Genomic DNA, 17597 nt, shown 5'->3' with positions numbered 1-17597 from the left:
ATTTCAGCCAGTAGCCACCCAACTGAAGTTCGGTTGCCATAAGCCTAAGTCGGCTCAGCTCGATGTTCTGTTCACATACATAAGTACACATTTTCATGAGTCTATCTCTTCTTATTCTGGTACTTACAAATATCGGGCCAAAGTTATAATACCATTTCATGCTCATGAAAAGTATAGTTTTCAGGTTTCAAATCGGTGAAGTAGGTAACAAAATATAAATTTTAACATTTTCTTAACTTCATCCCAGCGTATCTATTAAAATGTAATTTTTAACAAGTAAGAAAGTCTAAGTTCGGGCGGAGCCGAACATTAAATACCCGGCGCAAGTATTAAATATATGTTTACCACCTTTCCGAAAGCTACCGCTACATGATAAGCCGGGGTGTATACATTTTAAGTAAATGAGCGTCCTTAAATTTCGAAATATTGCAGTTTCAAGCATATCTGAAATTTACCGTTATATGAAAAGCGGCCTCAATTTTAGTCCGATTTCAACAATTTTCAACGGTTTGCTTTTATGTGGCAAGCACAATAACCATACCGAGCTTGGTACAAATTGCTAGAACGGTTAGCGAGATACATATATGTGATCACAAGTGGGCGGTGCTACGCCCATTTTCCAAAATTTTGTCATAAACGTATTTCTTGGTAAAGAATTGTTGCAATCATTAATTTTCAATAAATTAGCTTCAATATTTACTGATTTATCGAAGATTTTGTATTTCTCGAAATTACCGTTATATGGGATGTGGGCGTGGTTATTGTCCGATTTTAGAAATTTTCGGCCAGTTGGTATGCTGTACCAGGACCAACAACTGTGCCAAGTTTGGAAGAAATTGGTGTAGCGGTTACCAAGATATACACATGTAACCATAAGTGGGCGTGGCTACGCCCATTCGCTAAAAATTTATAATATTCTTATTTTTCGTCTAAAACTCATTGCAAATATCAATTTTGAGTGAATTATCTTCAGTAGTTACTAAAATATCGCAGTTTTCGTTTTTCTGAAAATTACCGTTATATGGGAGATAGGCGTGGTTATTGTCCGATTTTTAAAATTTTCAGCCATTTAGTAAGCTGTACTAAGGCCAACAACTGTACCAAGCTTGGAAGAAATTGGTGCAGCGGTTACCAAGATATACACATGTAACCATAAGTGGGCGTGGCTACGCCCATTTTCCAAAAATTTATAATACTCATGTTTTCCGTCTGAAACTCATTGTAAGTATCAATTTTGAGTGAATTATCTTCAGTAGTTACTAAAATATCGCAGTTTTCGTATTTCTTAAAATTACCGTTATATGGGAGGTAGGCGTGGTTATTATCCGATTTCGCCCATTTTCAATACCATCCGTCCCACGCCCAAAAGAAGTTCACGTACCAAGTTTCGTTAAGATATCTCAATTTTTAATCGAGTTATCGTGTGCACAGACGGACGGACGGACGGACGGACAGACAGTCACCGCTTAATCGATTTCTCTTTTCATTCTGATCATTTATGTATACATTTGTCTATACCTATCTCGATTCGTTTTGCCTGTTACAAACAACCGTTATGTGAACAAAGTTATAATACCCTTGTGCACAAGTGCGCTCGGGTATAAAAATTTCATGCATTGCTATGCCATGTCATTCCATCTCAAACATGTTATAGCATGTCACTGCTTCTTACCTCAGCTGTTGTTTGCTGTTGTGTTTCTGCAGCATATTTTTAATACTGTTTAATCCTGCCTTGTATGAAAATGTATATAGCAGGGGTGGGCAAGGCCGAGGCCGAAAACAGCCACATCAAAGTTCTAAATGCTACAAAGAGCCACAAAAAAAAGAACAAGAAAAACTAAAATTTTATTTTTAAATATAATTATTATTAGAAATGAAAAACATTAATTTTATTATTATTCTATTGTATGTAAGATAGATATAAAAGAAAATTCAAAAGATCCCTTTGGCGAGATTTTCAAAATCTGGTTTTAGGTCAGTTAAAGCGTTCGTAACAATTCTGTTAAATGTTGGATAGTCAATAGGTACGTTCGTTTAAAATCTCCAGTAAAAATGTCCAACAGCGAAATTCCGGCGAAATATCATCTGTTCTCTCACAAGAGAAAAATATCCAAAATAGTACGCGAACAGAAAATTTGCAGAAACTTGCAAGTTAGACGAACAGCTGATAGAAATTTTGTGTAATTAACATGTCTATTCTGCACGTTACCAAAAATTTTGTGACCGGAAAATTGTATTACCAAAAAATGTTACCACTTCTTGTCACCGCGATTCTAGGTACGTTGGTAATGCAGTGAAAATATTCAGCAACTCAGCTATGAAGATTTATGGAAATTCCTGTATTGCATATTTCACGGGGCAATATTTTGTTACCAGCTTATGAGATGGTAACCAAATTTACCGGTTACAAGAGAGCACAGAATGCGAAAAAGGTTTTAAAATTGACAGACACTTTAAATCCCGGTTATAAAATTTATGTAAAACCTGTAAAAAGTATAAAATTGAAAACATAAGAAAACAAATCCTGAATTCTTATCCTGACAGAGTTCACTGACTAAACGAATAATTACTTATTTCTTACAAGTTTAATTAGTCGCGTTTTACTATTTCAACTTCCAAACCATCAAATTCAATTTAGGGATTTGCGTAAATTCCAGCCAGCTCTTCTTGATCAGCTGTTTTCTTGTTGGCAAATTGCTGTGGGCTAAAATATGTATTTATATGTACACTATGTATGTACGTATATGTGTAATATGTATGAAATATATATTTTAAAAAGTAAAGAGCAAAAATGTTCTAAGCAAGGAGAAAGTGAAAAGAGTCGCACTTTGCTAAGGAAAGAGCCGCATTTGGCTCAAAGAGCCACGTTTGCCCACCGTTGGTATATAGATTTTTAATTAGATAATTGTTTAATAAATTTTACTATAGTACGAGCTTGCAAAATTCGCAAAATCTCTTCCCGTATATACAATGTAAATAATAATGCTGAATATGTTGCATGTTTTCCTTTTGTTGACATGCATAAATTTGATGCATGATTTGATTTGAATTTATTCGGCAATGTCTTCATATATCACTCACATTCGCATTCGCTTTCGCATTCGCAATAATCAATGCCGAGCTTTTGTGAATGCCAATGTTGTGCAAGTGCACCGATAGAACATATATAAGGCAAACAAAACGACAAAATGTAGCCAATATTTTTGCCTGTGGTCGTGGGAGTATTTGTGTAACAAAACTGGTCAAATGTCACATTTATCAACTTTGACAAAAATGTCGTTAAACATATTATTTCTCCAACATATATAACCGCGTTATCAATGGGCAGTCATACAAGTTCCAACTTCTACTTGACCTTTGACGTACGTCAAAGGGAGCATAGTCTTCTTTTTCTTATTATTTGGCGCTGTAACCGCCTTAGCGATTTTGGCTAAGTTCAGCAAAGCACGCCAGTCGTTTCTCCTCTGTGCCAACTGACGCCAAGTGAAGCCAATTCCTTCTCCACCTGATCTTTCCATCGCAGTGGGGGCCTCCCTCTTCCTCTGCTACCACCAGCGGGTTCCAAGTTGAATACTTTCAGAGCTGGAGCGTCGGTGTCCATTCGAACGACATGGCCAAGCCAGCGGAGCCGCTGTATTTTAATTCGCTGCATTATGTCCATATCGTTGTAAAGCTTATACAGTTCATCTTTACATCGTCTGCGGTACTCGCCGTCGCCAACGCATAAAGTCGTCCGCAAAATCTTTCTCTCGAACACTCCAAGAGCCGCCTCATCGGATGATGATGAGTGACTTATAGAGCGTGGTTTTCGTACGTCGAGAGAGGACTTTACTCCTGAATGGGATCATAGTATTTTTAACCAATTTTTTTCTGTGCTTTAAATACCTGCATTAGTTTCTTTTTTTATTATGATTCTTTTGGATCAATCTTAAAAAAACTACTAGACACAAAAGAAGAAAGTGTGCACTGTTCATAGGGATACACATACATTACATTGAATCCTTTGCTAAAAACTTCTGTGGTAAAACTGTCCCTTCGTTGCTATTTAAAGTCAAAGAGTAAGCTCCTTCAATAGGGATTTCCAGAAGAAATGATCAACGTCTGGCTATTAAGAGAATCGAACCATTAAACACCAAAAAATTATTTCTCCATCCATGGAGAAATTAATAGTTCTCAAGTTTATATCCAACATCATTCTCCAACTCATCTCTAACCGACGCGCAGATACGTAAAAAGTGATAAAGAAACGAATTTTTAATTATCAAGTGAAAAACAAAAGCTAGAGGAAAATTACCGACAAAAAATAAATAATCTTCAAAGTATCCTCAAATAATCTTGAAATAAAATAAAAGGCGAAGTGAATCAAGTGGCAAAATTACTGTCGGACTGTATACTGTGAAGTGAGTTATTGTAATACGATATTGATTAACTACATAATACAAAAGGAGTAATAAAAAGAAAACTTAATACTTAAATTCATCTATGTATGTCGTTTCAATCAAATAGGTATAAGGTATTTTACTATTTCAAATTTCAGTATTTCAATGATATGTTTGAGACCAATTGGAGAATTACATTGGAGTTCAAGTTGAGAACTAGCATTTTCTCAACTTGAGAAACAGTCCTTTTTTCATAAAAAAATTGCCCTTTTGTTGAGAACGCAATGATCCTCCACTTGAGGTACTGTTGGGAAACAACGTTGGAGATTTGAGAAATACCTTAGTTCTCACTTAACCTCAATTTGAGCTCAAACCTAAATGTTTATTGGGGATGCTCAAATAATTAAAAAACTATAGGTCTGACCTTTAATAAGATAAGAATTACGTAACTATCTGAGATTCGAATGCTTATATAAAGGAGGGTACTTTAATAAAAACAAGTAATTTTTAGCAAAAAAAAAAAGACTTCAACTCTCTTATAAAAAAAAAATATATATATATATATCTCATGATCCGCTGATCGGATCTTAACCAGATTAGTATGGGACCACCTCTCGGTTGACGTGGTCCAAAGTTATGCGGTAACATACATAAAAAAAAAAAATATTCCGACAAACTGATAATTTCTAAGACTTGGAAGTCGGTTCAAAATAGAACACGAACAGGAAATTGAGAACAAAGAAATAAAGCGTTACATTAGTGACAATGAAATAATGTGCGAAGTAAATGGCGACTCTTTAAAATGAGACCTAATGAAAATTATCAACAATTGTAATGTGTTTGCAAATAATTTAAATAAACTTGGAAAGACAGATTTGGTAAAAAAATTTAATTAAAATCAAACGACATTGTATCTCAAAAAAAAATAAAATAAATAAAAAATATTCCGACGAACTGATAACCTCATCCTTTTTTGGAAGTCGGTTAAAAAATAACAATATTCTGATCCGATTGGCTGGCAGCCACGTTTTTAAAAAACAGAATTTTGTTAAAAATTTCCATTTCTGGAAAATAATAATTTTTTTCCATATCCACCTATTTAGCTTTAGAAAGTATTAAAAATGAATTACAAAAACTAAAATCGAAAGACGCTGATGAAGTTACAGATTGCCCACGTTCCGAAACGGCCAATGAGAATGAAGAATTCTTTTTAAAAATCTTTACAACAACCTGATATATGTTACTGGTTTGGCTTGTAAGCGCTGTTTAAATAACGATCTCGCCATTATGCTAGATTCTAATTGCTTCTTAAAAATTCTTGACATCCGCATCCGCGGATGTTAGCCGTTAGATATTCGCATCCGCATTCGCATCCGCGGATGTCTAAAATTCCACATTCGCAACATCCCTAGTATAAGCGACATGACATAAACTGGCACTTGCGTGATGTGTTACATGTCGCTACGTCTTGTAGTTCTGGCCTTTAGTATCTATATATAATTGCTCAGTCATACGACTTAGTTAGGCCGATCTGTGGCAGCCACAGAATTGAGCTATATATCAAACTAAAGTGCAAGCTGCAGTTGCAGTTGACCGTGTTTGTGAAAAAAGTAAAAAGCGGCAGAAAAGTCGATAGTGAGTAATATAATCTATTGGAAAATATTCATCATATTTCCGTGGAATTGAGATTCGGAAAAGTTATTATGTTATAGTTTTTATTAATAAAACTATGTTTCATTATTAGTCAAACTCACAACTTCAATATTCTTTAAAAAAATAAGACAGGACTAAGTATATTTTAGCTCACAGGTTATCTTTTAATTACAAAAGACTCTGCGGCGTATGTTAAGGATTTACGTTACTCCCAAATAGATTAGGTTTCTAGGGGTAAGAAAGCTTTAGTTTGAAAGTGTGATATTAAATGCTTTTCACCATAAACGGCGCCAATTTTCAATGATTATTGCGTTTCAGATTAAGACTGATACCAGATATTGTGAAAGGTTGGACTATACCTTAAGGATGACGGTTTTCTCATGGCCCACTACACGAAGCTTAGAGTAGAGTAATGTCTTTTAAGAACTTAAAAATTATCCTGGGTTATCAGGTGTCTAGCAATACAAGATTAATTGTTGTCTTTCACGAAGTTCTTTAAATAAATTTTGAGCTAAGTACTCACCCGTATTTCGGGGGTTACTACTAGTTTTAATAAATTGTTAGTTTAATTTCCTATAAAATTTACCTTTAGGTTTATGCATTTTAAGAATACATCGAAAATTTCCTTTAGAGAATCAATGTGAAATAATTGCAGAAACGATTAAACGGTTTGCTGAACAACCAAGACGTCTGCTTTTTAAATAATTTTTGTAAAACAAATCGGCAAGTACATAGGTGACAGGTAATAAGATCAACGGAAATAAGGTCAATTGACTTTATTTCCCACCCTCGTGCGAAATAAAGTCAATTGACATTATTACCATTTTAAAAACGAAATAAAATCAATTGACATTATTTCTCTTTCAAACATTAAATTTGCTTAGCTTCGCGGTTGCCCGCGTCAGCGCGCCACACCGCGCGCGTCGCGCTCGCGCCAAGCGTACCCCGCGCGACCGGCGCGCACACCACGTCACGCTACGCCGCGGCCCCCCGGCCCCCCCCCTTCCCCTTCTCCCGACGTGCTGTAACGCAGGTAGATTTATTTTTTGTATACGTTGAAATAAAATTTTTATATATTTTAAACATCGAGGGCTTATATTCAATAATACCCCCTATCTGCACACTTTTCACAAAGATGAGATTCTGATATAAAAATCCACCTAAGCTTTAACTGTCATCGGTGATATTAATGCTACCTTATATAACGGCAGGTAATAAGTCCCAGATGGTTTCTAAAATCACAAATTAGTTTTTGTGCAAATTGCAGATAGAGGGTATTAATGAATTCAAGCCCTCGATATATCACATTTTTATATTTGTAAGTTATTGGAAGCAGGGATGCCAACTTGGCTCAAACCGTGCCATTTGTTCCTATTTTACTTCAAATGGCACTTAATTTTTCAATTTGGCACAAAATGCCAAAATGGCACTTATGTAAAAAAATTACATTTGTGAAATCCTTTGCGTGCACTTCTTTTTCTCAACTAAACTTTTCTAATTTATAATGGCTATTCAACTGGTTTATCTTATTTTATCATTGCACTTTTGATTTGAAAATGTGGCTTTATTTTATTGCTAAATGTGAATGATTAAAAGGAATTACACCTTTTTTGGCACTTTTATTTTTCTATTTGGCGCTTTTTTTATCCTCAATATGGCACCTCATAACTAAGGAGAGTTGGCAGCCCTGATTGGAAGATTTCTGCTGTGTTTTGAGGAACAACTTGTCTGCAGTAAAAAAGTGTGTGAAAACCAATCAATTAACTTATATGATCTCGGTTCCGATATTAAATAATCAATAATTGTTTATACCCGCATTTTGGCACATTGGCTCGTTGAATGTGCCATCTAATAAATAGTGTCGTCGTTCTCCTTAGCTGCTTTTAAATGACTGCTGGCGGAGACATGAATACAGTGTAAGAAAATTCTTTTTCTATAATTGTTTCCTTGTAGAAAGGTTGGGTTCTTTTCCACCTTAGACATTCCGAATTCGTTCAAAATATGCTAATCTAAAACATGGAATTCCTTCAGTGCTCCTCCGAGGTTTTTGGACATGAACTGTTTCTTCAATTTACTAGTGTTCGCTTTATTTTTGTAGAAACGAAAAATGTTTTGCAAGTTATGTATCATTTCTCCACTCTTTCTTCAAATATTTGTCGTATTCCAGCTGTGTGCAGGCGTTTTTTTTCGCATCGTGTTTTTACATATTCGTAATTTAAATTTTTTTTAATAGAATCAATTGGTGGTAGTTCATGATTGTGTGTGGTTTAATATCACAACACTGAGGATTTGGCAAAAGCCTTTTTCATCTATTAAAAAACAACACTTACGGGGCAATGTTTATTGTAAGAACAACATTTTTTTCTATGAATCGACATACTTTAAGCATTGTTGACGCTATTTCCATTTGAATGAGGAAATAGCGTCAATGACTTTATTTCCAAATTTTTGTTGACTTTATTTCGCTTTTGAAAAGGTAATAATGTCAATTGACTTTATTTCGCACCAGAGTGGGAAATAAAGTCAATTGACCTTATTTCCATTGACCTTATTACCTGTCACCAGTACATATCGTCCCCCGCATGCCAGAAACATGAATGTGTAAAGGTGAAAATTTTGGGATTTTTTTAATGTCGGGCCCCCCGTAAATTCGATACTGGCGACGCCCATGCACTATCTTAAACCTCTGTTAGATCTCAACTATTGGAGGACTGTAGGAGAGAGCTGGCCTATATCTCTGATCAATACGAAATTACCCTAATATGGGTCCCGGGACATAGAGACATTTACGGAAACGAAGCAGCGGACGAACTGGCAAGGTGCACTTTTGACCGGTTTTATGCTTCAAATACCCCTTAGTTCGGCCGGACAGTTTTTCAAAATTATTTCAAGTAAACGAATCGTTGTTAAACTTAGAAAATCGTTCTATTAGTAAACTGATTGAAATTAATACTCAAAATAAATTCATCAGCTATTTTTTTTTAAATGCCTCTTGAACGGAAACATTAACAACAAGCAGCGGACGAACTGGCAAGGTGCGGCTCCGCACTGAATGTGTCCCACAAAAATATTTCCGAAAGTTATCACTCGAAGGCCAAGAAGAGGTGGAACCGTGAAAGATCGTACAGGATTACAGAAAATCATAAATTATTTATTGTTTGCCAAGGTGCTATTTGTGTAAATTTTTATCCAATCTTTAGAGCGGAGTTGCGCAAAAAAATTTTCCTGTGTATGGGTCATTCCATGTAAAAGAGGAAAACGACATAAATTTAAAAATGCCCTAAATATCTCAATTTCAGTACTAATATCTTTCCAAATGACTACATTTAATTAACCTGTTAAAAAAAATTAAAAAAATAAAAAGATCTAATTTTTGTCTACGGAAACTTTTACTTCGTGCATAATTACTTTACACCAGTCATAAGGTCATGTCCCACCAGTCACAAATGTAAATATTTTTTAATATTTCAATGAAGATTATATAAGCCTAATTTTTATTGAAAACATCTTTCGTAAAAATTAATGGCCTTATACATAAAAAATAGAATAGAGCTCTATAAAGTGACATTTTCATAAAAATTTTCGATTTATAAAGCAGTTAAAATGTTCTCCATTTTTTATAAATTTAGGGGTTATTCTTTAAGCTTATTAGACCCCAAAACGTCTCAATATTTTCGATCAAATTTTAATAGCTCCCACTGAATAGATACATATATATTTTCTCTTTGTCATGTCTCAAAATTTGTACTACGCGGAAAATTTAAGTATGTATCTCGCGAAATGAACGAAAGAATAAAGTATCTTCTGAAAATTTGCACAAACACGTATCACTTTTGAACTATATGGATCAAAACGGCAACACTGGTTAGTATCCAGTATCTGGCCGGCCGGACAGTTTTTCAAAATTATTTTAAGTAAAAGAATCGTTGTTAAACTTAGAAAATCGTTTGTTTGTTTAAATGCCTCTTGAATGGAAAAAATAACATCTTGGATTAGGCTGACTGTAGAAAAAACCCCTTTCGATTTGGATGAAATTTGGTCAGAAGTTTTCTTTCAACCTATAATGAGTTCCACCAACAGAAAAAAATTAAAAAAATGTTTGCAAAAGTAGAGATTATATAAGCCTAATTTTTATTGAACCCATCTTTCGTAAAAATTAATGGCCTTATACATAAAAAATAGAATAGATCTCTATAAAGTGACATTTTCATAAAAATTTTCGATTTATAAAGCAGTTAAAATGTTCTCCATTTTTTATAAATTTTGGGGTTATTCTATAAGCTTATTAGACCCCAAAACGTCTCAATATTTTCGATCAAGTTTTAATATCTCCCACTGAATAGATACATATATATTTTCTCTTTGTCATGTCTCAAAATTTGTACTACGCGGAAAATTTAAGTATTTATCTCGCGAAATGAGCGAAAGAATAAAGTATCTTCTGAAAATTTGCACAAGCACGTTCACTTTTGAACTATATGGATCTAAACGGCAACACTGGTTAGTATCCAGTATTTGGCCGGCCCACTAAGGGGTATTTGAGCCAAAAAACCGGTCAAAATTGTTTAGGGGCCTATATTATCTCAAAATACAATAAAAAACAATATCTAATCAATATTTTGGATTTATTAATCAAAATACATAAAAAAAAAACAGAAAACAAATTTTTTTAAGTAAAAATTTTAGAAAATTTGATTTTATTATGGAGTCAGTGCCATCCGATTCGCTGTTAAAATCCGAGTCCTCTTCATCATCATCAATATCTTCAACAGTATTGTCGTCCGACCTATTTAAGTTCGTTGCAGCAATCAAAATGGTTTTGCCTCGGCGGAAAATGGCAAGATTTTTTTTTTATTCTTTGGCCGGCCGAGCTGAGAGAGGATCGGATGTTAAATGTAATCTCTTTAAAATGTCTCTGTTGCACTCAGTCCTCGAAAATTTTCTTGCAAAGTCTACCCGATATTTGCGAATATTCTTATTTCGCGCCTCAGCGGCTTGCGCTCCGTGCATCAGAATTTTGTGGACTGTAGGCGACATTGGATGCCAGCCGTACAATTCCACATACAGTTTGGCAGTGTCTTGGGCTTAATCATCAAAATTTTTGGTGATCAACCTCATGGCCACTTGAGATTACCTCAAGAATCACTTTAAACTTAGTGATTAATTCCAAGGTGATGCCGGTAATGCGAGAAGAGCATTCTGCATTTTGGAAAAATCTCCTGAACGTATTCCCATCATTGCTATTTCCAAAGCAAGCTTTAGGAACATCAACAAGTATACCCATTTCTTCTCTGAAAGATTTCTGTAATTTCTCTTTTGTTTCTTTAACAATCTTTTTCTCTTCCACTGTACGGGCTTACCACTTCTGGAGGGGTTGTTTATATGCTAAATGCAGCAGTGTCTCAAATAACGTAATCTGGCATGGAGTACTGAGAGCCCAAACTTTAGGGCTTCTTTTTTAACGGCACCTTGCTCTAGTTTGTTAAAGTCCTTTGATGTCTGGCCGCATATGTAACATCGCATAGTTGATGCAGTGTCCGTTGCGGAGTTGCAGGCCCTTCCGTCTACCATTTCCAGCAAAATATTGTGACTGATTTTCACTGATATATCACTGCCTACAGATTTTTAGGTTGATTTTCGATGTATTATAAAAGAAAAAATTTAAGAAAAAAAAAATGTTTTTAAAAAATTTTGCCTTTGACTAAAAAAAATTTAAAAAGGTTGGGGTGAGTCGGGGGGAAATTTTATTTTTCATTTAGATAGGCAAAGGTTCAAACTTTATTACCACATTTTAAATGTAAGGCGACAAAGCCCGACACATAAACAAAAACACTATTTATTTTTGTGTTAAACTTTTGTTAAAAATACCACGTTTTTAAGAAGAAAATTTTCAACATAAGTCTAAATGCGGAACTTTGACAAGAAATTAACTGTAACATATTTTTATACAAAGTACATACCTTCAACACCCATATTCAATACGAATTTTTCTGGTAATTCAACATACGAAGACATATTAACACAGAGAAATATGTAAAATAATCAAAAGCGCCGAGAACAAAGACACACGTTACACACAAAGGCTAGGTTCCGACTGATTATGTGGCCAGACGCAGAAAAACACGCGGGGTTGGGGGCTGGGAGGCGGTGAACCGGTTATCGTACTTATTTAAACATGCATTGATTGTGTCATTTTATAAATAAATAAAAAAAAAACACTTTTGACCGGTTTTATGCTTCAAATACCCCTTAGTTCGGCCGGACAGTTTTTCAAAATTATTTTAAGTAAACGAATCGTTGTTAAACTTAGAAAATCGTTCTATTAGTAAACTGATTGAAATTAATACTCAAAATAAATTCATCAGCTATTTTTTGTTTAAATGCCTCTTGAACGGAAACAATAACATATTGGATTAGGCTGACTGTAGAAAAACCCCCTTTCGATTTGGATGAAATTTGGTCAGAAGTTTGCTTTCAACCTGTAATGAAGTTCCACCAACAGAAAAAATTAAAAAAAATTTTTGCAAAAGTAATACGAAATTTTAATTTTCACTATTTTTCCAGCTTTTAAAGTTAATTTTTTAAATATCTCAAAAACTTATATAGCTATAAAAAACATCTTGGACACGTTTTAAAGAGGATACTTGGGGCTAATACTATATGTATGAAAAGAATATGTATATTGAAAAATATAAAAAAAAATCAAAATTTAATAAATCAAAAACTAAAAATTTTTGGGCTAAGTTTTTTTGCAAGGTACCTTTGAATGTTCTTAAAAGACCCTAAAATTTTCAGTTAGGTGTTTTTTGTAAGATATGAAGTTTTGAGTTTTGGTAAAAACAAAAATTGTCTTCGCAAGCTATTAAAAAAATATTACACTTTGCAACAATTTTAGGGTCATTGAATCTAACGGGATGAGGCCAACACAGATGTGTAGTGCTGGACTAGTGTAACAGAACCCTAAGGGTCATTTGCTCAAAGCCTGGTTGACACTAATCTCAGGTTAACATCTTTATCGACGTCTTTGACTCCATGCATATAACAGGGTGTCAGTAACGTCGATAACCATTTTTAAGCGGAGGTTAGTGTTAACCAGGCTTTGAGAAAACGGCCCTAAGAATGTTTTGAAAAGTTAGCTCACTTTTAGAAGCTATAGCCGGTCAAAGTTAAGCTTTCTCAGCGTATTTTTCCAATTTCTTTGCATACGAACTATTCAGAACAAGCAAAAGCAACAACAACTATGACACGAAGCAACTGGAAGGCTCTTCGCCAAAATAGTATCTAAGTCGAACTGAAGCATTCTTAGGTAAAATATTAACTTAGCTGCAGAGCTGACAATTTAGCTCTTTTTCCTTCTAATCTGGCTTCTTCGAAATTGCGGGAAGCGGGAAATCCAACCTTTTCAGAAATTTTTGGACGGATTTTTAGCTTTTTTCCTTATACAATAAGTACATACATATGTACTTAAAATAGCCAGATAATTTCGATACGATTAAAAAGATAATCGCTCCTATTATGGTTGTCGACGTTGACGTCGATGTAATTTTTTCGTAAAACGAAACGAGGAACACATATCCGCAAAAATACTGTAGTCAGCGTAGCTGGCGTTGGACTTTCGAGGGCTATTTTTTGTCGAAAAGAAGACATCGACGTAAACTTCGCAAACCGTAATAGGGCCGAATATGTTTCCAATGGATAATGTTTTACGTACATCGCACGAGGAGATAGAATATGTTATAACTAGGGTTTTGGCATGTACCCCACCGGGACAGTACCCTGTGCACACTGCAGTATGTTTGTTGGTATATATTGTATAAGGAAAAAAGCTAAAAATCCTTCCAAAAATTTCTGAAATGGCTGGATTTCTCATTTTCTGCCGCTAAATGGGCTTCGAAAAAGCCAGATTTGATGGGAAAGGAGCTAAATTGTCAGCCCTAAGTTAAGCAGATAAGTTAATGTTTTACCTGAGAATGCTTCAGTTCGACTTAGATACTATTTTGGCGAAGAGCCTTTCAGTTGCTTCGTGTTATACTTGTTGTTGCTTTTGCTTATTCTGAATAGTTCGTATGCAAAGAAATTGGAAAAATACGCTGAGAAAGCTTAATTACCCTAAAATTGTTGCAAAGTGTAATATTTTATTAATAGGTTGCGAATACAATTTTTTTTTACCAAAACTCAAAACTTCATATCTTACAAAAAACAAAAAAATACCTCCTTGAAAATTTTAGGATATTTTAAGAACATTCAGAGGTACCATGCGAAAAAACTTAGCCCAAAAAATTTTAGTTTTTGATTTATTAAATTCTTAAATTTTTTTTTATCTTATGCAATATATTCTTTTCATACATACATTAGCCCCAAGTATCCTCTTTAAAACGAGTCCAAGATGTTTTTCCTAGCTATAATAGTTTTTGCGATATTTAAAAAATTAATTTTAAATGCTGGAAAAATTGTGAAAATTTAAATTTCGCATTACTTTTGCAAACATTTTTTTAATTTTTTTCTCTTGCTGGAACTTCATTATAGGTTGAAAGAAAACTTTTGACTAAATTTCATCCAAATCGAAATTGGATTTTTCTACAGAAAGCCGAATCCAAGATGTTATTGTTTCCGTTCAAGAGGTATTTAAACAAAAAATAGCTGATGAATTTATTTTGAGTATTAATTTCAATCATTTTACTAATAGATCCTTTTTCTAAGTTTAACAACGATTCTTTTACTTAAAATAATTTTGGAAAACTGTCCGGCCGGCCAGATACTGGATACTAACCATGTTCTTATGACTGGTGTAAAGTAATTATGCATGAAGTAAAAGTTACCGTAGACAAAAATTTTACCTTTTTATTTTTGTAATTTTTTCAACAGATTAAATGTAGTCATTTAAAAAGCGATTACTACTGAAATAGAGATATTTAAGGCATTTTTAAATTTATGTCGTTTTCCTCTTATACATGGAATGACCTATACCGAGGAAAAGTTTTTGTTTTCGTAACTCCGCTCTATAGATTGCATAAAAAATTTACAGAAATAGCACCTTGGCGAACAATAAAAAATTTATGATTTTCACCTTCCAAGATGTTCAAGTCAAAATTATTTATACAAATTGTTTAATATAATTTATACATATATTTTCAAATTGTTTTTACTTACGAGAAAGTTTGTTTGTATCAAAATTAAATTAAATTCTTGTTCTTTTGTATTGCAAAATTGTCAATGGAGGACCCGAACTCAACATTGTTGCCCTACATTTTGGAGAGGCTAAGCCAGAAACCGGAGCTATGTAATACCTACGAAAATATTGTTAATGAGCTTTAATTTAATATTGTATTTAAATTACAGGTGACACTTTCGACCACATCTGCAGAGAAATTGAGGAGCAACTAATTGCAGACAATAATACCCGTTATGGAAATGTTAGCAGCGCTTTGCAGCGCGCTCTTATGATTGGCCAATCTCTAGGCATTATAACTTTGACTAATGAAACTATACGTATGCCTTTTAATTTTCGTGCAAACGCCGCAAAAAAAGAAAAAAATGCCACAATGGCAAATCACCAAGTTCAGCAACTCGGAACTGGAAATCCCATAGCTCAGATCACAAATGCTAAGAATATCATACGGTCAAAGAAGCCAGTAATATTTATAGATATACATATGTATAATTAATAGCGTTGTACAAATCAGTAAAACTCTTGAATTCACCTTAGAATCGTAAGCTGCCTAACGACTTTGACACTCCTCCTGGGAATCCTGACTTTACGCTTGGACCACCGCGGCGGTCTAGGAAAGTGCGGGGGCGTCCAAGAGGACCCAGTTGCGCCAGACAAAGTGCAGGTGGGCGAAATTATTCACTAAGTAGATCTGGACGTGGGTATAAACGTCCCCGCAGTGGTTTTGGTGGGCAAGATTAATATGACGCTAGATTGTAGTATCAAACATGATTTTGCGTTGTTCAGAACAAATTTTAAATCAAGTTTATTATTGCCTTATTTCCTGTTAACTTGTGAAATGAAAATATGTTCATATAAGTAAATGTATTTAAATAAACGCATTTTAACCTCTCTAAGTGCCGTTTTCTCATGTAGATTTTAAAATATAGCCCAGTAAAATAAGACTCTCAAAAAAAATTTTTAACCAGTTTGCGGGATTTCGCCCTTTTTTCGGGATTTTATGACTAAAAAGGGCGAATGGGAATTTCTGTCGAAAAACGGGATTTTTTGCATACCATACCAAGCAATAAAATTTAGTGAGTAATGGATAAATAAGAAACAGCTCATTCACTTGAAATTAATTTTAATAGCAAGTTTTTGAGTTATACCTACAGAAAGTAATCTGGAAACAAGTGAAGTGCTTGAAGTTAGGAAAACGTCCCTGCGAAAATCGCGACTACTCCATGCATGCATGTAGAGAGTACTCCCTAAGGGCCATGGAGTATTCCAAAATTAACCACAATTCATATAAAAAATATGGTCCAATTAACATTGCGATGTCCTAGGGCAGGACCATATACTCCATCTCTGCATTACATCAGAGTACCACAAAACTACTCCAACATATTAACAATGGCGTTGTTGCTATATTTTTTTATAAGCTTTTATTTAACTTGGTCATCCCGCGCAAATCGCGGAAATTTCCAATCGATTTTAAACTGACTTCCGGACAAGTTAGAGACTTTTAATGGTCCAGGGGTCTTGATTCAAAGGCGGTTAAAAAATAGTAAGATTTATGGCTAACAGAGCGTAATTTGCCAAAGAACGTAAAACCACTATAAAATTGTTAAAGCTGCCGGCGCGCCGCGGCGGTAGTGTAGCAAAACTATTTGTGGAAAATTCTAGATATCAACCTAGTCTAGATATGAGCCTCGTTGTAGGCATCATATCAAGGAGGGACAATTAGAAGACTCCAGATGTCGCCCCGCCAGAAGAAGTTAAATATTGCGCCTAAATATATGCCATGCTACAGCGGAAATGGACGACACGCCATTTCTTTAAATAAAATAAACTGCGGCTATATGTACATATGTATGTTTATACAAAACGTAAGCAAACAACATTTTGCTTGCCAAGTCTTCTGTTCTCTTTCATTGCAAGTTGAATTATTTTAATATCTATTGCAAAATTTTTTACATAAAATAAAATAACACTTTTTAATATACAACGCTTTTATAAATGGACTAAAACTTATAAAATAAAATAATGGAAAAAAAAATGTTTTTTAAAAACAAGCTTTTATTTTACCTGTACAATCAAAGGAATAAAATGAAGTAGTGTAACAAAAGATTTTTTAGCAAGAAATTTTTGTCAAAACTGCACTAAAATGAATAAAATAAAACAAGTTAAGGTCTCTCTAAAGTTACTAAAAGCCATTTAGTGAAAGGAGTTATTCAAACTCTAATGAAAATTACTAACAATTTGTACTAATTTACTTCGTTTTTAAAAAAGCTTGTCGGCGAATTCAGCGTACATGCATAATTGGTTAGGTATGTATGTATATGTATGTATGCAGATATTTAAATGCCGGTTTGCTATTCGCGCGACTACTTTGAGTGCCTTTATTATCAAAAAAA

At 34.2% G+C, this 17597-nt stretch overlaps 1 protein-coding gene across 1 annotated transcript; it reads left to right on the top strand.

Annotated features, from left to right (window-relative positions):
- Positions 1-15170: 15170 nt before the first annotated feature.
- On the top strand, positions 15171-15984 carry LOC118736531. The gene is made up of 3 exons (XM_036466594.1): positions 15171-15312; positions 15372-15664; positions 15739-15984. Exons 1-3 carry the CDS (start codon positions 15246-15248, stop codon positions 15940-15942), a joined length of 564 nt encoding a protein of 187 aa, XP_036322487.1. The 5' UTR covers positions 15171-15245; the 3' UTR covers positions 15943-15984.
- The last annotated feature ends 1613 nt before the right edge of the window (positions 15985-17597 follow it).

Source organism: Rhagoletis pomonella, unplaced genomic scaffold (assembly GCF_013731165.1).
Source record: "Rhagoletis pomonella isolate Grant_MI unplaced genomic scaffold, Rhpom_1.0 Rhpom_scaffold_00003, whole genome shotgun sequence".
Classification (NCBI taxonomy): domain Eukaryota; kingdom Metazoa; phylum Arthropoda; class Insecta; order Diptera; family Tephritidae; genus Rhagoletis; species Rhagoletis pomonella.
The sequence above is the reverse complement of the archived record's forward strand: the minus strand, read 5'-3'. Positions and strand labels throughout refer to the sequence as shown.

Excerpts from the sequence above, each read along its gene's own strand:
- LOC118736531 (XM_036466594.1), top strand. The coding sequence starts at position 15,246 with ATGGAGGACCCGAACTCAACATTGTTGCCCTACATTTTGGAGAGGCTA. Across the intron at positions 15,313-15,371 it reads AAGCCAGAAACCGGAGCTAT|GTGACACTTTCGACCACATC; the intron begins GTAATACCTACG and ends TTTAAATTACAG. Across the intron at positions 15,665-15,738 it reads TCATACGGTCAAAGAAGCCA|AATCGTAAGCTGCCTAACGA; the intron begins GTAATATTTATA and ends AATTCACCTTAG.